This window comes from Capricornis sumatraensis, chromosome 4 (assembly GCF_032405125.1).
Source record: "Capricornis sumatraensis isolate serow.1 chromosome 4, serow.2, whole genome shotgun sequence".
In the NCBI taxonomy this organism is placed as follows: Eukaryota; Metazoa; Chordata; class Mammalia; order Artiodactyla; family Bovidae; genus Capricornis; species Capricornis sumatraensis.
In genome coordinates this window covers 109,806,638-109,829,868 of record NC_091072.1, presented here as the reverse complement: position 1 = coordinate 109,829,868, position 23,231 = coordinate 109,806,638, and the positions used below count along the sequence as shown (strand labels likewise).

Here is a 23,231-nt window from a genome sequence, read left to right as displayed (position 1 = left end):
AACTATTCAAACTTCATCTTGGTGGGTGAAACTAGCCACAGACAATACATAAACAAATGAGCACAGCTCGGCTTTAGCAAAATTTTACAGAAATTTAAAGATCATAAAATTCTGCTGGACTTTTTTTTTCAACCAACCAAACATGTAAAATCCATTCTTAGCTCACGAACTGGCTGCACAAAAACAGGCAGTACCACGAGTTCGCCAAGCCTCTAGCCTTGACTCTTTCAGTAGCTAGCTGGCTGCGTGAGCCCAAGGAATAAGCCCTGACTGCCTAGGAAGAGGTAGAATACTTCCAGAAATCAAGAAGACAATGATTACACAAGTATTCTGAATGTCAGGCTGCAACATACAAAGAGTAGAGAAGATAGCAGCGATATTAAACACTTGTTTTTAGCATTTGGATTCCAAGCTGCACTGCAGCAAAAATTGTAAGGCAGGAAAATGTCACTGGGGAGCCAGTATGAGATGGATAAGAGACATACTAGGGTCCTCATTTACTGGCTGTATGTCCTTCAGTATTTAAAACCTCTGATGAGCATAAATTTCTTCATCTGTAAAACGTAAATGATTATCTCCTAGTTCATAAAATTAGGACACGTTAGTGAGACAGTAAATGGAGATGCTCAATAAAAAAGGGCACCGTTGCTGCTCATGGTATGCAGGTCCTAACAGTCCCTTGGGCGGAAGTAAAACGGAGAGGGCGAAAGCGGAGTCTACCTAAGCCTGGTTTCCTGCCTAATTAACTCATCTAAGTAGGGCTCTGTGGACCTTATTCTTCCAGTCAGCAGATGATCCCTCAGCACCTTCCAGCTCCATCAATGGAACATAAGAACTCTGTTCAATATCCCCAGACCAAAACAAAAACACTCCACAAATATTACTCTAGGCAACCACATGGCGCTCTACTGTTACCGAAAAGCCCTCACAAGTCGCAGCTTAAAGCCTGCAGACGGGAGAGAAAAAGGTGACACTCACCTGGCTCGGGGAGAACCCAGGAGGTGCAGACTCCCCTGAAGAAAACTCCAGCCGGCTGCACAAGGGTGACTGTTCGAGAGAGCGCAGGTTTACATTTTAAATCTCGCGGGAGGGCCCGCCAGCCAATCGCAGCTCCCGCCCTCTGACCCGGAAGCAGAGCCGGCGCGCGCCGCAGCCTCCCAAGGTGAACAGCAGCTCGGTTCTATCTGCTTCCAGGCGCCCTCCGGTGCGTATCGCGCGTCAGCCGAAGGGGCATGTCTCGGCTGCCGGTCGCCACGCGCCTCCAATCTATCCCTGGGAGTTCCTTCTCTCCTCGGGCCGTTCCCCACCCTCTTCCTTTCGACCTCGGGCTCCGGGAGGTAGTGGCGGGGTATCGCGGTATTTGCGTGGCTCTGGAAGAGGTGTCAGGGCTATGCGGGGACTTTTCTTGTTCCCTCTCTCCCCTGTTTTCGCAATTTTAGAGGGGCAAGTCCAGCCCGCTTTGTACAGTGAGACCTTGAGACTGTAATTAGACTGGACACTGCTTTAATGAACAGTTAGAAACGGAGTTTCCTAATCTGGAATCTTTTGCACTTTCCACACTGCTGCCTTACCTGTTGGTCACTTTTTACAACTGTTTAGTCCCAGATGCCCACTCTTAAGGTTACTAGGTTATAGACTTCCCGAGGTGGAACTCATATGATTTCTTAGTAGATACTCACAAGATATTTGATGTGTTTGCTATCAAGCCCAGCTGTTTTCAGGACAACTCCTACCGTCCTATTAAAAACAAAAACAAACAAAAAAGTGACCTCTTCAGAATCTGTAAGTCTCATCTGGGAATGCTACTTTCAGAATGCACACCAGGCCATGAAACATTAGCTGAAGTTTTGTGCCTGGTTTTATGAATACTATTTTGTATCCCATTTTGGCATTCCTTCCTCCAGATTGTATATTTTCTATCTGCTTATTTTATAGTATTGTTCACACTGAATCATAAATAACCCTGGATTGTGAGCTTTTTCAAAACAGGCTTTTGTGTTTCTCTTTCTTGTACTGGTGTCCAACACTTAGAAAGTCTCACATTCTGGCTCCTCTTATGAGATTGGCAAGCAAGTTAACCATCTGAAGTCTCGATTTCTTCATCTGTAAAAAGGGGACCATAGTACCTTCCTCTTAGGTTTGTGCAAGTATTAGGCATGGTAATGTTAGTAAAATACTTAATGGTGGCGCTTGCAGGTAGAGCTCCATAATGTTAATGATCATTAATTTTTTACGAGTATATTTCCTAGTAGTGTAATTCCATCTTTAAGTACTCCCTGTCCTTTAAATAATCTAGACAGAATTTTGTAGTGACTTTCTCTGCAAGTACCGTTCACAAAGTAGTTGAATAATTTTTTTTTGAGCTGCCTGTCATCACATCCTAACACTTTGATGGTTTCTGTTTCTGTGCTGTAATCCACAGTTCTGTGACCTTGTCCAATAGAAGGCTGTTTTTGCAGCTGCACAAGTTTTGCCATACAAGATGAAGCAAGATGCCACAAGAAATGCTGCCTACACTGTGGATTGTGAAGATTATGTGCACGTGGTAGAATTCAATCCCTTTGAGAGTGGGGATTCAGGAAACCTAATTGCATATGGTGGCAATAATTTTGTGTTCATTGGCACCTGTACATTTCAGGTTAGTGTACAAAACTGCGCTGAGTGACAGTGAAGATGTTTCACTGAAAAGAAAACTTACACAAACTTTGGTAATTTTCACTAAACTTTGAAAGCATGAGATGAAGAACTACTGAGAAAGACATTCCTAGTAATATATGCCTAATATTTGTGCAAACATTGAATAAGTATTGAAAAGGAAGAATACAGTTGACCCTTAAACAACACAGATTTGAACTGCATAGTTCACTTATACATGGATTTTTTTTTTTCAGTAGTAAATACTAGGATACTATAGAATCTACAGTTAGTTGAATCTGCAGATGCCGAGGAATTGCCCACAGGGAGAAAAATGAGAGTATTAGTCTCTCAGTGCTGTCAGACTCTTTGCAACACCATGGACTATAGCCTGCCAAGCTCTTCCTCTGTCCATGGAATTCTCCAGGCAAGGATACTGGAGTAGGTTGCCATTCCCTTCTCCAGAGGATCTTCCTGACCCAGGGATCAAACTGGATCTCTCGCATTGTCGGCAGATTTTTTACTATCTGAGCCACCAGGGAGACTTACTGCAAGTTAAACCAGGATTTTCAACTGTGTGGAGTCATTGCCCTAAACCCCATTATTTAGGGGCAAGGCTATATACATATATAAGGCTCCTCTTATGCTTTATGATTAGCAATGGAATATTCTAGTAATTGAAGGTTATGATTAACTATACCTTGTTATGTGCAGGAAAAATACCAATTAAATGAGATCTAGTTAATTACTAAATCCAGCTTTTCTGTATTCCACTTTGACATAGGAAAAAAAAAATAAGCTAGTAGTATTGAGAGCTTAAAAATGATCTTCCAGGAGATTTTATAGCTGTGATGATATCAGATTTCCTAGTCGCTTTCATGCTTTTTATATATCTCGAGTATACAGAGTATGAGATCTACTAATTGAACAGACAATTCAGCATAGTCATTACGACCGTGAACTCTGGAGCCAAAATGCCTGGGTTTTTGTTCCTGCCCGGCTTTACCTCTTAATAGCTAGGTGACCTTGAGCAGGTACTTAACCTCTCTGCTATAAAAATGAGAACAATTATACACTTGACTCTTGGACATTATGGAAGTAAGGGACAATGGATGCAGTCAACATCCAGGTGTAGCTATAGTTCCCTGATTCCTCGTCCATGGATTCAATCAACAGCAAATCATACAGTCCTCTAGTAGATATGTTTTGAAAAAAATCTGTATATAAGTCGACACAGTTCAAAATCATGGTTTTCAAGGGTGAACTGTACTTAACTGTACTGAATGTCATAAGTTAGCATGTAGAGTTCCTACATAGTGTCTGAAACATTTAATACATATGACTCATCGATTTGGTCAGGCACACTCAAGCACAGCCCCATATTTAATGGTGTGGCACACATCACATTTTCTCACAGGAAAGCTAGTTCTACGTGTCAGAGAGAATTTGAACAATAAGAGGTCAACCCTCAGGAATCTCTGGTTAATCCTTTGTTTATCAGAGTGTTATCTATGTAACACTGTTTAGTAGATTAAGGTTAATCAGTGAGGTAATTTGGCAGTGACAAATTTTCAAAGATTTTAAATAACTTTATCACCAAAGTGATATTATAAACATTGTAAATATTATTTCCTCTTACTGAGAAGGCAGTTCAGTATCTTACAGTATTTTAACATCATAAATGCAATTTGACATTTTACAGTGGCATAAATGTATTAGGTTATACACAACTAGACTGCATGTATGTTTATCCTAAAGAGAAAGTATGAATTAAAAGCTTCCGTTGGTTGGTGTCTGAGTAGAACACAGGGGTTCTTACATTATCCCACATTGCCTCTTAGGGTTGGGGTAGGAGTTTCTAGCTTTTATGCTGAATATGACCTTCAGCCTGATCTCAGCTGGACCAGGTTAAGATCTCATCAGGTTAGGATCATAAAAAGTCACATAGTTTGGAGAAATAATACAACACACTCTTGAAAAAAACCAAAGGGAAACTAGTTTTCTAATGCACACTACTAATCTGCAAAAGAAAAAAGCACCCCCCTACAGATGAAATTGAATTTTGTTTCAGTGCTTTTGAAATTAATAGCTAATTGTATTCAAAAGTACTGAAAAAATAAGCTTTGCTTTATGTTCACCGAAGAAATTCTGAGGGAGAAAGTCAAGAAAGAGAGGAAAAAGAAGGCAAAGAAGTGATGGGTAGCAGAGAGAAAAGGGAGCAAAAGGTGGAAAGTGACAAAATGAGAAGAAAAAAAAAAAGAGCAAAAACATTTGTATTGCTCTGTTACTGTTTGCGGTCATAGGCATTATCCCTGTGGACCCTTAGACTGTGAGGCTGGCGATGTGGGTCTTAACCCCAAATAACCTAAGGAAAGAATTAGATTTCTATTAATTTATCAAGCAGTGAACGCAAATTATCTTCTGTGCCAGATATTGGGGATACAGTTAAACAACTGTCTCTGTCCTCATGGAGTTTCCATTCTACTTTAAAGGAATGCAAGGATTTATCTGACTAATAACTGAGAAAACAAACTCTATACCAGATTTTTAAGTCCCTGTTCTTTTCCTCCTGTGCTGCTGTTCAGAGAGGTTGAAGCCAGTTCAAACAGTTCTAGAGAATGAGTTCCAGTAATTTGCCAGCGGAGATTCAGATTACTGCTTCTGAAATTATTTTCTTATTTAATTAAGCACTGTTGAACATTGTTCCTAGTCTCTCATGTTAGAACTTTCAAGTTCTGTAGCACTCAGTTTCTTATCTTGAGGAAAAAACTAGGAAAAACTGAATTGAAAGAGTTCACATTTCTGTCAGAAAGGCAATCCTCACTCTAAGACTATTAGGAAAACACTGCTGATACAGTAAATTTGAATTTCAACAAAGCATTTTTCAGAATTTCATGATATTGTTTTGACTATGTTGGAAATTTGAGCCAAGTGACAGTACTATTGGTTGGTGTCATATATTTGTCAAATACTCATTAATTGCAGATCAGGTGCTGGGAAATAACAATACATATTTTAAAAAAGCAAGGACCCTGCCCTCAAGGAGGTGTTTAAATGTAATGCAGTGCAATAAGATAACACTAAAAAAGTAAAGAAGAGAGGGAGCATGAAGGTTTCTAATTCTGTTTAAAGGGTGGTCAATAATAAATTGCATACACCTGAAACTAATACAACATTGTAAATCTGTTGTAAATCAACTATAGTCTAATAAAAAATTTTTTTAAAAAATAATGAATTGCAACCTCTGCTGGGACTTGGATGAGAAGACTAGGACAAGCACATTGAATTTATATAGAACATGAAGTTGAAAAGGCTACCTAATGCTTTGGGTGACAGACTTAATTTAGCAAATTTTTATTGAGCACCTGTTATATGCCAGAAACTCTGCTCAGAATCCAAATATTGTTTTAATAGATCCAATCCAAAATTGGATTAAGCTGCCAAAGGAGCTTAATTCAGTGCTGTCCAATAGAAATAGAATGTAAGCCACAAATATAAATTTCAATGTCGTAGTAACCACATTATGAAAAGTAAAAAGCAGGTGAAATGAATTTTAATAATGTATTTTTACCCAGCATATCCAATATATTTTATGTGTGTAACGAACATAAAAATTATTAATGAGATCCTTACATATTCCTTTTATACTAAGTCTGTGAAATCTGGTGTGGATTTTGCACTTTATAAAGTGTGCATCTTGGACCAGCCACGTTTTTCCAGTGCTAAATAGCCCCATGGGGCTAATGGCCACCAGATTTGGCACCACAGCTCTATATTCCTGTGCTGTAAATTGACAGTAATATCTAGTGTTTACTTCAGTTCTTAGCAGTGTATTATGATTCAAAGGAGATAATGTATTTGAAGACAGATTTCAAAGTGGCATTAAAAAGTTTAAAACTGTCATGTGAAAGAGGGATTAGACTCAGAATGGTAACTTTTATGTCATCAATTCTGTTTGAGTGGAGTTGTTACTTACGGTGCTTTAGGACTAAGGCTGAAACTGCCTCTTTGAGTGTGTTCACCTAGTGGAGATCAGTTAATGACCAGACATGTGTTGTCACTGAGTTAAACTACTTCAGTGATGGTTCCAGAGAGCAGAATTTGGAGCAATGAATAGAATTTACATGGAAACAGATTTTGGTTTAATGTTAAAGAGAACTGTTGTAATAGTTAGAACTACCCCCAAACTGAATAAATTCGCCACGAAAGTAGCTAGTTCTCTCTCACTTGGAAATGTTCAGAGAAGGATTATGTAAACTTTTTTTCAAATGTTCTAATAGAGATTTAAGCATTAGATGAAAGAAGTAGACTAGGTAAACTTTACAGTCTCATCCAACTAAAATTCTGTATTTGGCCTTAAATGGGTGTGGTGGGAAGAGCAGCCAATTTCAAACCCTTAGAATAGCCCTTTCATCAACCTGGCTTTGCCCCAACCTCAAATATGCTGGAGACTTGTATAATGTGCATTATAGCAAGTTTTCCAAAGTATCTTAATTTCCTGCCTATACAATACTGCCTACACCTCAAGCTAAACCCAAAATAGCATTCATCTCTGCCTATACCACACTCACACACCCTGGCCTTTTAGTTGGCTCAGTGGTAGACATTGCTGCCAGGAAAAAAGGTTTCACTGGTGATACATAAAATGCAGACTATATAGTCACTGGGATTTCTTTATCCCCATGACCACCCAATAACTCCATATGTACTTTAATAACAAACTATAGGACCTAATTGTCAATACTGTTGTTACATTAGCAAAAATAGTGTGTTTTGATGGTAAAAAGTTCATTTTTAAAGATTAGTTTGTCAATGTGGAAAAATAGTTATAACCCAATCTATAAAGTCAGCTGTGATTAGGCTCCTAACCTTATTTTTAAGTTCCTTAGTGATTGCTGCCTTGGCATATCTAACTGTTCATTATACAGTTATTATACAGACAAATTATGAAGTAATAAAATTTGACTGTTTTTTTTTCCTTGATAAATACATTTGTTTCCCTTTTTATGTTTTTTCTGTTAAGTTCACCTGAAATGTAAAGTTATTTTCAAGGGGTATCTGAATTATGTAGAGAAAGGTATGTGTAATGTTTGTGAAATGATTGTGCTAGGATTCCAAAGGCTATCCTGGAAAAATCAACACATCCACTAGGATTCAATTAAAGTACACATTGTAAATCTTTGGATTTAGATTCAGGATGAATGGAATTCTTAGAACAATCCTTCACATAACTTCTATCTATGTAGACAAATATATTCAATTAAATATCAAGTTTCACCTGAATTTTCCTCCAGATCCTATTTTATAATCTAAAAAACCTTTATAAAGGATAACTGTAGTCACTTAACACAGAAGATTCCTTGGGCAACTTTGTCATGAAAATTTTTGCTTTAGTCTCTAGATCCATGTAGGGTTTTGATTTAAATAACAAGAAGATGATTTATTTTTTAAATGACAATATTTTAAGCTTATACAGTGCGTTTTAAAATATATATTACTGATAAAAAGTATAAAGAATAGTAATACTAGATCCCTGTATACTTACTACCTAGCTTCAGAAAGGAACAGCAACTCTTTTGAAGCCCCCTGGGTTTCCTTTCCTTACCCCCTTTTCTTCTCAGCCCCAGGACGTAACCATGTGTGAAATTTCATTTTTCTTCAGTTTCCATGTCTTGGTGTTGCAAATCAATATATTGTTTTTCATGTTTTAAACTTTGTATCAGTGAAATCATTCTGTATTTTTCTCTTTGTTATTAAAGGGCTTCCCAAGTGGCCCAGTGGTAAAGAATCCACTTGCCAGTGCAGGAGACACAAGAGACATGGGCTCGATCCGTGGGACGGGAAGATCCCCTGGAGTAGGAAATGGCAACCCACTTGTATTCTTGCCTGAAAAATCCCATGGACAGAGGATCCTGGTGGTCTACAGTCCATAGGGTTGTGAAGAGTCAGACACAACTGAGCACCACCACCACCAAATTAACTATTAGATTCTCCCTTGTCAAAGTTCATATATCTTCATTGTAGTATGATATTTTATAATATGAAAATACCACAATTAATCTATTCCTCATTAGGAAGTATTTTGCTATTGAAAGTGTAGTATGCATATTCCATGTGTTTTGTTACCTTCTCCTTTCATCTTTTTCCTCCTTGATAGTTTGGAAGTTTACATGTTATTTCTCTTTTAATGGTTACCAAAGGTATTTAATATGTATTCTTAATTAGACAAAGCTAAAATTCATATCTTTACTTCATGAATAGAGCAAGAACCTTTGACACTTGAACTGTTATCACCCACTGCAGACTTATATTATTATTATATTTTAGTTCTCTGTCATTTTTCTTTTCATTTCAACCCATAAATTCAGCATTGTTTTATGTGTCTAGTATTTGTTTAATCCACGTTTGCCTTTGATTTTTCATTCACTGTTCCTTACATCTCAGGTCTGCTTTCTGGGGTCATTTTTTTCCCTGAAAGATATTCTTTATTATAAGAAAAAGCTTAAACTTCTATGGAATAGTAAATACTTTAAGCTTTACCAGCCATTTAAGGTGTCTGTTGCAAGTTATTATTTGTTTTTTAACAACTCCTTAAAAATATAAAAATGATTCTCAGCTTGTGAGCCATACCAAAGCAGACCATAGGCCAGATTTGGCTCCTTGGTCATAGTTTGCCAGCCCCTGCTTTATTGATGCCAATCGTTGGTTTTGGTTTTTATGAAAATACCTTTAAAACAGCTTCATTCTTGACACACTAGTTTGTTGTGGCTATAGTTCAACAGTTTTTCGTATCATTTTGAAGATATTTCACTGACTTCCTGCATGTGTTTCTGCAATGAAGCTGATGGTTGTTCTAATTATTACTCTTTTATAGGATACCTATCTTTTCTTTCTGATTGCTATTGCTAAGACTCTTATCTCACTCTTGCTCCTTCTCCCTCATTCCCCTCTTCTCACATATATGCACACACATATGTGAGAGTTTGTGTGTTCTGAAGTTTTACTGTATAGTGTCTAGCTGCAGATTTCTTTTTAAGCTGCCTGGGATTTATTTTTCTTTCTGAATATACAGATTGGTGCTTGTGATCAAGTATGAAGAATCCTTTGCTGTTATCTCTTCAAATCTTGCCTCTTCCCCCATTCCCTTGACTGCTTTGTCCTACAACCCAAATTAGCTATATGGTGGAACTGCTCACTGAATCCCTCTTAACATCTCGTTTTGTCTTCAGTTCAGTTCAGTTCAGTCACTCAGTCATGTCCGGCTCTTTTCAACCCCATGAATCGCAGCACGCCAGGCCTCCCTGTCCATCACCAACTCCCGGAGTTCACTCAAACTCACATCCATCGAGTCAGTGATGCCATCCAGCCATCTCATCCTCTGTCGTCCCCTTCTCCTCCTGTCCTCAATCTTTCCCAGCATCAGGATCTTTTCAAATGAGTCAGCTCTTTGCATCAGGTGGCCAAAGTATTGGAGTTTCGGCTTCAACATCAGTCCTTCCAAAGAACACCCAGGGCTGGTCTCCTTTAGGATGGAGTGGTGGGATCTCCTTGCAGTCCAAGGGACTCTCAAGAGTCTTCTCCAACACCACAGTTCAAACGCATCAATTCTTCGGCGCTCAGCTTCCTTCACAGTCCAACTCTCACATCCATACATGACCACTGGAAAAAACATAGCCTTGACTAGATGGAACTTTGTTGGCAAAGTAATGTCTCTGCTTTTGAATATGCTATCTAGGTTGGTCATAACTTTCCTTCCAAGGAGTAAGCGTCTTTTAATTTCATGGCTGCAATCACCATCTGCAGTGATTTTGGAGCCCAAAAAATAAAGTCTGACACTGTTTCCCCATCTATTTGCCATGAAGTGATGGGACCAGATGCCATGATCTTCGTTTTCTGAATGTTGAGCTTTAAGCCAACTTTTTCACTCTCCTATTTCACTCTCATCAAGAGGCTTTTTAGTTCCTCTTCACTTTCTGCCATAAGGGTGGTGTCATCTGCATATCTGAGGCTATTGATATTTCTCCCGGCAATCTTGATTCCAGCTTGTGCTGCTTCCAGCCCAGCGTTTCTCATGATGTACTCTGCATAGAAGTTAAATAAGCAGGGTGACAATATACAGCCTTGATGTACTCCTTTTCCTATTTGGAACCAGCCTGTTGTTCCATGTCCAGTTCTGTTTGCTTCCTGACCTGCATATAGGTTTCTCAAGAGGCAGGTCAGGTGGTCTGGTATTCCCATCTCTTTCAGAATTATCCACAGTTTATTGTGATCCACACAGTCAAAGGCTTTGGCATAGTCAATAAAGCAGAAATAGATGTTTTTCTGGAACTCTCTTGCTTTTTCCATGATCCAGCAGATGTTGGCAATTTGATCTCTGGTTCCTCTGCCTTTTCTAAAACCAAGTCAAGTGGGCCTTAGAAAGCATCACTACGAACAAAGCTAGTGGGGGTAATGGAATTCCAGTGGAGCTATTTCAATTCTGAAAGATGATGCTGTGAAAGTGCTGCATTCAATATGCCAGCAAATTTGGAAAACTCAGGAGTGGCCACAGGACTGGAAAAGGTCAGTTTTCATTCCAATCCCAAAGAAAGGCAATGCCAAAGAATGCTCAAACTACTGCACAGTTGCACTCATCTCACACGCTAGTAAAGTAATGCTCAAAATTCTCCAAGCCAGGCTTTTTGTCTTAACTACATTCTGAATAAGTTTTTCAAATCTGTCTTCCAGCTTCTCTGAGCCTTGTTTATTTTTTTCTTATGATAGTATTTTCATCTATACTTTTCATTTAGTTCTTGAATACCTGTCTGGTCATTTTGGGTAATCTCATGTTGCTTAGTCATATTTTTTGATTCTCTTGTCTACATCCTCAAAAATACATTTTTTTAATCTGATTTTTTAATGTCTCCAGGTTGATTCTTCTGTTTGTGTTTGTGGTATTTTGTTTTCATATGTAGCAGTGCATGCATGTAAGATCATATTTGATTGAACTATATCTGTGAGAATTTTGAGACCTGGGTAGAGGAAGTTCATCCAAAACGAATTTGCCTTTATTCGTCAAGTGCTTAGGGCCACTAACAACATATGGACATTTTGAAATAAGTTTTCATTTTCTGGGGCACATAGTTAATGTGAATTCAAGCCCCAAACTTATGTTAGGGCCAGCCAGTGGTTGAGATTTCTCACAAGTTACTTTTTTCTTTTTCTTGGCCTTCAGCCAGGGTATATATTTTGATTTGGGGTTTTTGTTTTCCCTACTTCCACTTTAAAGGTCCTGGATCTATTCAAAGGTCCCTGATCTGCATCCTTCTTTGTGTAGGCACTAAGTTTTGTCTTCTGTCACCTACCAACAAACATTACTAATTATTAGATATGGGCAGATGTCCTTAAGATAGCTTTCTGCTTCTGTGCTAAGTTGCTTCTCTGGATTTGGATTTTTGCATTATTTTTGTAGTCAGAAAGCTTTTCAGGTTATTGTCCATATTGCCAGACAAAGATGACTTGACTTTTCAAAATTCATTCTTGTCTTCCCATGAGAATAAACTGAAATCATTTTAGTAGTACTGAATCAAATAGATAAGCTGACTTTATTAAACATCTTACCCAGAATCAAATGTCGAAAAGACTGATCACTAATTTGCACATCCACTGCTCATAGTAATGGTATAGGTGAACAACAGTTTGTTCAATCCCACACATGTATGAAAGTGAAAGTGTTAGTTGCTGAGTTATGTCCAACTATTTCCATGTAAATCACTGATACTCTTTATAATTACTTTGAGGCATCATACGGTACAAGGTATCTTATACATAATCAAAACTGCGTTCAGTATATATTTTTGATATTGTTATTTGATAATCCATGCATGTTACTTCATTTACTAGAACATTCTGATTCTTAGAGCATTGTATTTTCGTTGTGTTTGATGTGAAATATATTTACTATTAGCAAGAAAATGTCTCTTGAGATAAAGTATAACAAGTATATTGTTTTTAGTTATCTTAGAGAGTTATTTTGTAACTGACAGCTTTGAATATTTTTGTTGTTGTTCAGTAAACTGGTTGAAAGAAAGTGAAAGTGAAGTCGCTCAGCCGTGTCTCACTCTTTGCAACCCTATGGATTATAGCCTAATATCTGATCTGCTTTTTGAACTTCCCAAAAGAATATTCATGGCCCCCTGATAAATTCTTCCTTATAATAAAATACACAGTTTTATATTGTTTGTTCTCATGACTTATTTAAACATTTACTGTGTATGCTTAGGAGGAAGAAGCAGACGTTGAAGGAATTCAGTATAAAACACTACGAACATTTCACCATGGAGTCAGAGTTGATGGCATAGCTTGGAGCCCAGAGACTAGACTTGATTCATTGCCTCCAGTAATCAAGTAAGTTGAAAATTATTAAGTGCAGCATTTATTAATATCCTTTGTGTTAAGTGATCTGAAGCCTCTGATCATGGGGACATTTTTCCTCCATTTCCCCAACTTCAGGTATTAGGTATTTTAATATTTGCTATTTCATAATTTAGGCTTATTGTTTAAATTTGTGACTTAGATGCAAATATAGCAGAGATGCCTTGAAGCATGTGTTTGAGCCTGACTACAAAGCTGTTTTTGTGAGATTCCTATGAATCATAAATTCTTCACTGAATTTACCACTTATTGAAAGTGCAACTTTGTTAAAATAACTAAATTTGGTTGAGTCATTAATCAACCTTACTGCCCCATACATAAAGTGAGGAAAGGAAAGTGAAGTCGCTCAGTCATGTCCAACTCTTTGCGACCCCATGGACTGTAACTTACCAGGCTCCTCCATTCATAGGATTTTCCAGGCAAGAATCCTGGAGTGGGTTGCCATTTCCTTCTCCAGGAGATCTTCCCAACCCAGGGATTGAACCCAGGCTTCCCTGATGGCTCAGAGGTTAAAGCGACTGCCTACAATGAGGGAGACCCGGGTTCGATCCCTGGGTCAGGAAGATCCCCTGGAGAAGGAAATGGTAACCCACTCCAGTATTCTTGCCTGGAGAATCCCATGGATGGAGAAGCCTGGTAGGCTACAATCCACAAGGTCGCAAAGAGTCAGACACGACTGAGTGACTTCACTTTCACTTTCACTCCTGCATTATAGGCAGATGCTTTACCATCTGAGCCACCAACTGTAGTTCTAATCTTTGGGCTTCAGTTTTGTTGGAAACATTTGAAAAGAATGACTACTTTTTGAGAAAAAAAATTAACATACTTGCTGAGGCCTTCTTCACAAAGGCAATGATATGTCAGGTTATTTAAGGTCTGTTACAAAACACTAACCTTATTTCCATAAATGTCAATTCTAAAATGTATGTCTTCTTTTAGTAAACAGTATTTAACAATCATAATTTAGCTCTTACTGAGCTAACCTAATTTTTTTTAATTAAAGGATAATTTATACACAGTGAACTCAACTCTTAAAGGAATAGTTTGATCAGTGTTGACAAATGCATGTACTTTTATAACCTAGATGCTAGTAATACATAGCATTTCTGTGACCCCCCAAAAGATTCTTTGTGCTCCTTGTGGTTAATCCCTATACCCCATCCTCTGTCTAAGCAACTATTGATTAATTTCTGTTATCAGAAATTAGTTTTGCCTAATTAACCTATTTCTTCCAATGACTCTTAATTAAATCATTGAAAAGGCATGGTACCAGAGACTTACCAACATATCTGGATCTCTAGATTAGGAGACTTGTTTTAAATTAAGCTTTATTTAAATTAAATAAACTAAATGTTTTAGGTGAGAAAAAAATATTAGCTTTAATGCAGTCAAAACTTGAGAAATTTAGATCCATATGATACTCATTTACCTAAAGACAATTGGAAATAAGCTCTATTTTTTAATTCAGGCATACAAAGGGTTCCCACCTGGCTCAGTGGTAAAAAATCCACCTTCCAATGCAGGAGACATGGGTTTGATACCTAGAGGGAAGATCTCCTGGAGGAGGAAATGGCAACTGCTCTGGTGGAAATGGCAACCCACTCCAGTATTCTTGCCTAGAGAATCCTGTGGACAGAGGAGCCTGGTGGGCTGCTGTCCATAGGGTCGCATAGAGATGGACACGACTGAAGCGACTTAGCATGCATGCATGCATTGGAGAAGGAAATGGCAACCCACTCCTGTATTCTTGCCTGGAGAATCCCAGGGACGGAGGAGCCTGGTGGGCTGCCATCTATGGGGTCGCACAGAATCGGACACAACTGAAGTGACTTAGCAGCAGCAGCCAGTGTTCTTGCCTGAAAAATCCCATAGACAGAGCTGCCTTGCAGGCTATAATCCATGGGGTCTCAAAGAGTCGGACATGACTGAGAGACTGAGCACATACGCGTACATACAGATATATAAGTTCTTTCTTCCTCAGCCATAATCTAACGTGCTAAGAATCTAAGAATTTTAGGATTAAAGGCAAACTAGTTAAAAAATAGTTATTACTAGTTTGTTTTGTAATATACATTGATGTACATCTAAACAAGAACCTTAAATAATAGGGTCAGTATAATAATGCTCCAACTTTTAGTAATAAATACACCAGCATTTATAGGTATAAAAAGATTATTATATTTCATCTAATTTAGTGAATTTAATGTATCTTAAAGTAAGAAAGCTTATAGATAACTGAAGGAGGCAAAGGCTAAGATAGATGTATAACTTTATTTTCATACCTTATATTGACCTGGCTAAAAGAAGATACTTTTTTAAACCCATCATTTTAAACCTTTAAGAAAAAGTTAAGTGTTAAATTTGTGTGGTGATTTATAATAAAATTCTATGCTTTTATAATTAGAGACAAATCCAATATACTAATATTTGTATGTTTTCCAATAAAAATTTGTGTCCCCTACTTTCACCCATAGTTGTATAACAGATTTTACAACGAAGCAATAGCATTCCCCTTCTGCCCAAACAAAAGCATGATTATCAGTTATGAAGATGGCTTTGGTGGGTAAAGGTGGGAAGAACTTTCACTTACCTAGACTAAAAATGGCCTTATTTTTGTTTTCTTACTTCCAGATTTTGTACTTCTGCTGCTGATATGAAAATTAGATTATTTACTTCAGATCTTCAAGATAAAAATGAATACAAGGTATGTTGACAAGTTTAATTTGTAAATCTATTTCAAAACATTTTTTTTTTTGCTTTTTTATTGAATTTATCCCAATTTAGAATGACTTTATGGTTGTCTTTGAAATATGTAGTTTAGAATCTCATTTACTCTATTTTAGGCTATAGTAAGGAACTAGGATCATAGTAAGGACTGCGAATTATAAATCTAATATCACTTATTAAATTAAAATAGTAGGTAAGCACAGAAATGAGAGGGAATTAGAAACTTGGTATAATAGACATGAACACACATAGAGGTGAACTTGAAGGGAACAAGCTCAGTACAACGCAGTGCAAGGCAGGACTACAAAGTGATTAAAGGCACAGACACAGGAGCCAGAACATCTGGTTTGAAGCCCAGCTGTGCCACCTTAGTTACAGTATGAGTTTGGTCAAATTCCCAATCTCTTGTTCTCTTTCCTTACCTGTAAAATGGGATGATCATAGCATCTGCTTCATGGGATTATGAGCATTGGCTGAGCTAATTCATGTAAAACACTTAGACCAGTGCTTTTTACATAGTAAGCCCTGTATGTGAGTTTTCTATTGGTATGATAAATAACCCTGTAAGATAAGTCAGACAGAGAAAGACAAATACTATATGATTGCACTTATGTGAGGAGCTCTTCTTAAAGCTGAACTCATAGAAACGGAAAATAGAATGGTGGTTGTCAATGGCTTGGAGGGTGTAGGAAATGGGGAGACGATGATGGAAGGGTACCAACCTCCAGTTTTAAGAGGAGTAGGTTTGGCGGGGGGGGGCCTCCTGTACGTCATGATGATTATAGTTAACAATACTGTATTATATCTTGCTAGTTGCTAAAAGACTAGATTTTAAGTATTCTCACCACAAAACAAAAATGATAGTTTTGTGAGGTGATAGAAGTATTAACTAACCCTATCATGGTAGTCATTTAACTAACCCTGTTATGGTAATCATTTCACAATGTATGTGTGTATCATTGTGTACTAATCATCATGTTATACACCTTAAACTTACATAGTGTTACATTTCTCAATAAAGTGAGGAGAAATTCATTAAATACCTCTCAGTTTGGATTGAAATTGAATCATGTTTTTTTATAAGAATATTATTGCCTTCCTGATTTTCTAGTAAATAAAACCTATGAATAATATTATAAAACAAAGGTAAACTATAAACCTAATCATTTAGAAAACAGTAAAAGTTATGCTCTAAGTTATATACAATAGGCTATATACAATTTTACCACAATAAATGCACTGTATATATTAGTTTATTTAAAGCCATATCAATGAACATCTGAGTGTACAGTGACACATAGAATTTTGACCCATCAAGAGTCAATAGTTATTAACTATTATTGCCAGTTAAAAAAGACATTAAATAGTTAATGTGATGTGGCTTATAAAAACTGTGACATAAGCTCTGAAGAAGGACCTGGACTTGTTAAACTTACACCAGAATGTTTGAATGAAAGCCTTTTTTTTCCTCCCTCATTTCCAAATAGTAAGTAGTACCAAATAGAATTACTTTATTAATCTTAGAACTGAGATCAAATTCAAGTGTCTAGAAGGTAAGTAGGAAGCAAAAACAATATCCATTAAATTATTTAAATATCTGCTATCTGACAGGCCTGTTCAGGATTTCAGTTTTAAAGATTTAGACTAATTGGACCTTAACCTGCATGCATAGTCCTCTAACTTACAACTTCCCATTTGCTCCTTCTGTGGCCAAAAGAGGGTTTCTGGGTTCTTGTTATAATGGACTTATAATTCTAACTGTCTAAAGTGCTGGCAGTCACATTGAACAAATAAATAAAAACAGTAGAAGGTGAAGTCCCTGCTATATGTTTATTAGGTAGCAGCCAGTGTACAGAGCAGCAGGTATGAGACAGAAAATCAAAAGGGGACTTTTATTTCAGGGCTCCTAGAAAGTTCTCCTGGCTTTAACTTTTGTATAAGTTTTATGTAATAAGTGAGAAATGAGGTGATTTGAGGACAGGTACAGTTAAAAAAATAAAAACAAAGTGTGTTTTTACAAGAAATGCTTACTAGAAAAGAAAGATCAAGCTAATAACAGTGTGTTGAATGATCAGCTTCTTTCCAAAATAAACCTTCCAAAAAAGTGGGTGTATAAGTCATGCTTTAAAAATTGCAGATTACTTAGGAAATATTTATAGAAAAGAGAAGCATGCAGTGAAGTAAAAATATTAGGTCGGAATATTGTAGATTATTGTGTTCTTACTAACTTTTCCCTTGATGTCAGGTTTTAGAGGGCCATTCAGATTTCATTAATGGTTTGGTATTTGATCCCAAAGAAGGCCAAGAAATTGCAAGTGTGAGTGATGATCATACATGCAGGTATGTTGCTTACGTTACAACAAAAGTTTTGAATTTTCATCTTATGTTAATGAGAATTACATTAGAAAATGTGAATTTCTACATATATTCCACAAAATGTTATAAAAGAAGCATACTTTATTTAAAGTGTAAGTATGGCACCAACAGGAGTTTCAAAACCAGTAAGTTGAATTCTCATCTCAGTTAATGAAAAATTCCGTAACTAGCTCTTGGGTGCCTCTCTCCCTCTTATTTTAGGTTTGCGCGTTTATGAAATCTAAGTATATATCAGGTCAAACATTGAACAGAATCAGTAGGATAATGAAAGGCATTTGCCATTCTGTGAAGTTATTTCACAGATTCTATCTGGTAAGTTAATGTTTAATAATGAACTGAGAATCTCATTTGCTAAAGCAAGACTCATGGGGAATTTAGTGTTTTGACAAAGTCAAAAGTCTCTTTCTAAAGCTTTTCTGTAGATACTCAATATAGTACATTTCAATATTGTATTCTTCCACCTTACCACCCCCACCTCTCAACCCCGCCTAGATTGAACAGATGAGGTAGCTATAACATTTTACTAGTACCTAAAGCTGGAGAATATCACAAGTAAAGAACAAGATGAAGACCAAGTGTAGGAGGTAGAGATAAGCTAAGGAATCAGAAGTAAAGCAGTCATTAGAGGAATGCCAGTTGCCTCGTTTGCTTTAACAGCGCTGTGAGCAAACTGAACCACACACACACACACAGACACACACACACACACACACAGAAAACAAAAACCACTGCTCTGCTATTTTGCATAGATTTAATGTTTGATAAAGCTATGACAAAATTGCTAGTATTTATAAATAGTTATACAAATATAAAACTACTAAGTATGTGTCCTTTTACATTGGAAGTAAAGCCACTAACTTCTTTTTAAATTTTAATCTTCTCAGTAGCTCTTTTTAAAGTTATAATCATAGGCCATTATTTTTTATGTACTGCCTGTTAAGATTTTCATGTTAGAGACATAAAAGATTTACATGACATTAAGATAGTAGAGTCCCAAGTGTTAAAAAACCGAGTTTGTATAGAGACTGAAGAGTTAGTGGGACCATTTTTTAATGTAAAACTTAGATCACTAGAAAGAAATAATGACACTTTAGTTCTCTAACACATGGAGTTTCCTAATCACATCTTTTGGAATAATGAAATCTTTGAGGGGGAAAATGAGTGTCTTTGCAGGCCAAGGAATATCCTGTGAATAGTGAATACCCCCCAGAGACCTCGGATGACATTCAGAGGGCTGTGATTTTTTATTTCTTGTAGGCGACTTTGGGATTTTTGTAGAATAGTAAAATTGTCCTAAAATTTGGGGGAGTAGCAGAGGGTTGCCGCTTTTTTATTTTGTCAAGTGATAAGAATTTTTTAAACGTCTACTGCCTTCTATTATTATCGTTTTATTTTTTAAAAAATCATTATTACTCTAAATAGGAGAAAGGACTTTACTTCAAATGAGTCCTGTAATTTAAATCAATTTAATTTAAAATTTATTATGTTGCTCCTAATTGTCTTACTTTGCTAGCCTGTGGTTGATGGTGTTACTGTTCAGTAAATACTCTCCCGTCCATGCTCCTGTGGACGGAGACTTTGCTTGCTCTGTTGACCTTAGCCATGAGACTTGTTGAAGCCAGTGTAATGTTAGCAGATGTGACTCAAGCGGACACTTTAAACTTTTTACCTAGTTTGTCTTGACCTGCTGTCCTCTGTCTTCTACTGTAAGATAAACATGTCCTGGATAGCTACTGGCCCCAGAGTGAGAAATACATTAAGCAGAGATGGACCCATCTGGCATTATGAAATAGAGCGTCCCCAGACCCGTAAGCAAGAAATACATGCCTATTTTTGTAGGTCTGAGATACTTGAGGTTGATAATATCATTGCAGCAGTGGCTAGGGAGCTAACTTTAGTATTTATCAGCTTAATTTGCCAACCAGAGGGACAATTCTGATTGCCTTTCAAAGTCAAACCTCTTGGACTAAAAGCTAAACAATACAGATAAGATCTTTAAAAGAAACAGAAGATGTAGCTAAATCAAGAAGTTTAAGAAAGAGTAGTAACATACACTCTCAAAGTAACAGAGAAATTAGGAATTCTGAGGGGACAAACTGCAATCAGAAAATGTTTCAGTACAACTGTCTTCATTAACTCAAAGTATACAATTACCGAGTTACAAATAAAGACACCAGCCAAATGACAGCTCTGCAATTTGGGTAGAAGATATAGCCAAATATATCCCAGGAATCATTCCTGTCATTGTACTAAAGTGATGTCTACTGGAGTCTGGATCTGTGTATGTTGGTGATACCTTAGTGAAATCTTGTGCGATCATATTCAAAACCTGTGTCTTCTTAGATTTAGAATTGTATGCCGGTGATACTATGCTTTTAAAGAACATGCTAAATAGAATAACTAGGTCAATAAAGAAGTAGAGGATTTTAACATTTTAAACCAGCTGTACCTAACAGACCTATATAAAACATCTATACACTCCCAACGTCAGCCAAATGTACATTCTTCTCAAATGCACCTGGAACACATTAAAATAAACCATCTATTAGTCTTCAAAGTTAGTTTTTTAATCACACAAAGTATCTTCTTTAATCACAGTGTAATGAACTAAAAGCCTTTAACAGAAGGAAAAGCTACAGGTACATGGAAAGTAAACAACACACTCGTTAAACAGCCAATAAGTAAAAAAGGAAATCACAAAGGAAATTAGATTTCACTTTGAGATGAGTGAAGATGAAAACATAGCATCCAGAATTTATAGGATGAAGTAAAAGCAGTGCTCAGAGGGAAATTTATAGCTGTGAACACTAACATTAAAAAGAACTCAAATAACCTAAATTGATACCTTACAAAGCTTAAAAAGAAGAAACCCAGAACTAACAGAAGTAAGGAAATAAGAAAGATTAGAACAAAGATTAACAAAATAGGGAATGGAAAATAATAGAATCAGTGACATCAAAAGAGGTTCTTTGAAAAGATATAACAAAATTAGCAAACCTTTAGCTAGACAAACAAAGGGAGAATACTACAAGTGGTAAAAATCAGAAAAAGTGGGAACATTACTACTAACTTTACAGAAATAAAAAGGATTATAAGAGAATACTATGAATAGTATTCAGATAACCTAGGTGTCATGGACAAATTCTTAGAAACACAAAACTGCCAAAACTCAAGAAAAAAAATAGAAAATCTGAATAGACCTATAAAAAATAAAGAAACTGAATCAATAATCAAAAATTTCTCAACTAAGAAAGCTCAGGACAAGATTCTTCACTGGTAAATTCTACCAAACATTTAAGGAAGAATTAACACCTGTCTCTCAAGTGCTTACAGAAAGTAGAATAGGAGGAAACACTTTCTGACTCATTCTGTGAGGCCATCATTATCCTGATAACCAAAACCAGACAAAGACTTCACAAAAAAGAAAACTGCACACCAGTATTTCTTACAAATATAGATGCAAAATCCTCAATAATATCCAACTAAAACTAGAAAACTCTTAGAAGAAGAAAACAGGGACAAAGCTTTAGGGTCTTGGATTTGGTAATGGTTTCTTAATTATGACACAAAAAAACACATCTATTAAAAATAAATAAATTGGGCTTCATCAGAATTTATAACTTTGGAATACCAGAGGACCCTGTTAAGGGAGTGAAAAGATATTCCACGGAATGGGAAAATGTATGTGCAAATTATATATCTGATAAGAGTGTCATCCAAGATATACAAGAAACTCTTCTAATTCAATTATAAAGAGATAAACAACCCAATTTAGAAAAAAATATATGCAAAATACATGAATAGATGATTCTCCTGAGAAGATATATAAATTGCTGACAAGCACATGAAAAGATGCTGAATGTTATTAGGGAAATGAAAGTCAAAATAAACTACCACTGAGCACTAAGATAACTAAGATAACTGTAAACACAAAGAATGTGAAGAAACTGAAACCCTCATACTTTGCTGGTAGGAATGTAAAATGGTGTACCCATCATGGAATAGAGTTTGGCAGTTCCTCAAAATGTTAAACATGTAACCCAGCATTTTCAATCCTTGGTATAGACCCAAGAGAATTAAAAATAAGTGTTCATTCAAATGAAAACTTACAAAGGAATGTTCCTAGCAGCACTATTCACAATAGCTAAAAGATGGAGGCAACCCAGATGTCCATCAGTAAATGAATGGACAAATAAATGTATATCCATACATGGGCTTCCCTGGTGGCACAGATGGTAAAGAATCCACCTGTAACGCAAGAGACTTGGGTTCGATCCCCTGGGTTGGGAAGATCCCATGGAGGAGAGTATGGCAACCCACTCCGATATTCTTGTCTGGAGAATCCCCATGGACAGAGGAGCCTGGCAGGCTACAGTCCATGGGGTCACAAAGAGTTGGACACAACTGAGCGACTAAGCACAGATATCCACACAATGAAATACTATTCACCTGTAAACAAAAATGAATATAGATACATGGTACATCATAGATGAAACTTGAAAACACTATGTTAAGTGAAAGTAGCCAGAGATAAAATACTCTGTGTTTCCATTAGGTAAATTCTCCAGAAGCAGCAGATGGATAGACAAAACAGATTAGTGGTTGCCAGGAAGTTGGAGGACCAGACATAGGAGTGACTGCTTAATGGGTACAGTGTTTCCTTTTGGGATTATGAAAATGTTCTAGAACTAGATAGTGGTGGTGGTTGCACAACATTGTGAATGTGCAAAGTGCTCCTGAACTATACACTTTAAAACGATTTAAATGGTGAAAAAAATTTTTAAATACTAAGCTTTATTATGTAATCCTACAGTACGAAACAGTGCTACAAGATAGATTGTTCACGTTTTGTACTATAAAGAGCAGAAAGAATGTTTCTCTCTGCAACTCAAAAAAAATTCTTTTACATACACTGTTGATCTATGCATATCTTCAGATGTTTGACTTTGACGTTTTCAAGGAGACACAATATTATAATCAGTTAAGAGATTTGTGTCCTTAGGGACACCGTTTCAAAACACTCTATCCCTTCAAGAAGTTCATAAAATTTAACCTATTTTATTGAAAATTCCCCAATTCTG

At 36.7% G+C, this 23,231-nt stretch overlaps 1 protein-coding gene across 1 annotated transcript in view; it reads left to right on the top strand.

The window, feature by feature from the left end:
• Positions 1–1,176: 1,176 nt before the first annotated feature.
• Positions 1,177–23,231, top strand: part of NUP37 (nucleoporin 37) — a 53,222-nt gene continuing 31,167 nt past the window's right edge. The window contains exons 1-5 of the mRNA XM_068972029.1: positions 1,177–1,204; positions 2,423–2,638; positions 12,896–13,020; positions 15,679–15,751; positions 18,020–18,114. Coding sequence (XP_068828130.1) covers positions 2,483–2,638; positions 12,896–13,020; positions 15,679–15,751; positions 18,020–18,114 — 449 coding nt within the window. The 5' untranslated portion in view covers positions 1,177–1,204; positions 2,423–2,482. The remainder of the gene's footprint in view (positions 1,205–2,422; positions 2,639–12,895; positions 13,021–15,678; positions 15,752–18,019; positions 18,115–23,231) is intronic.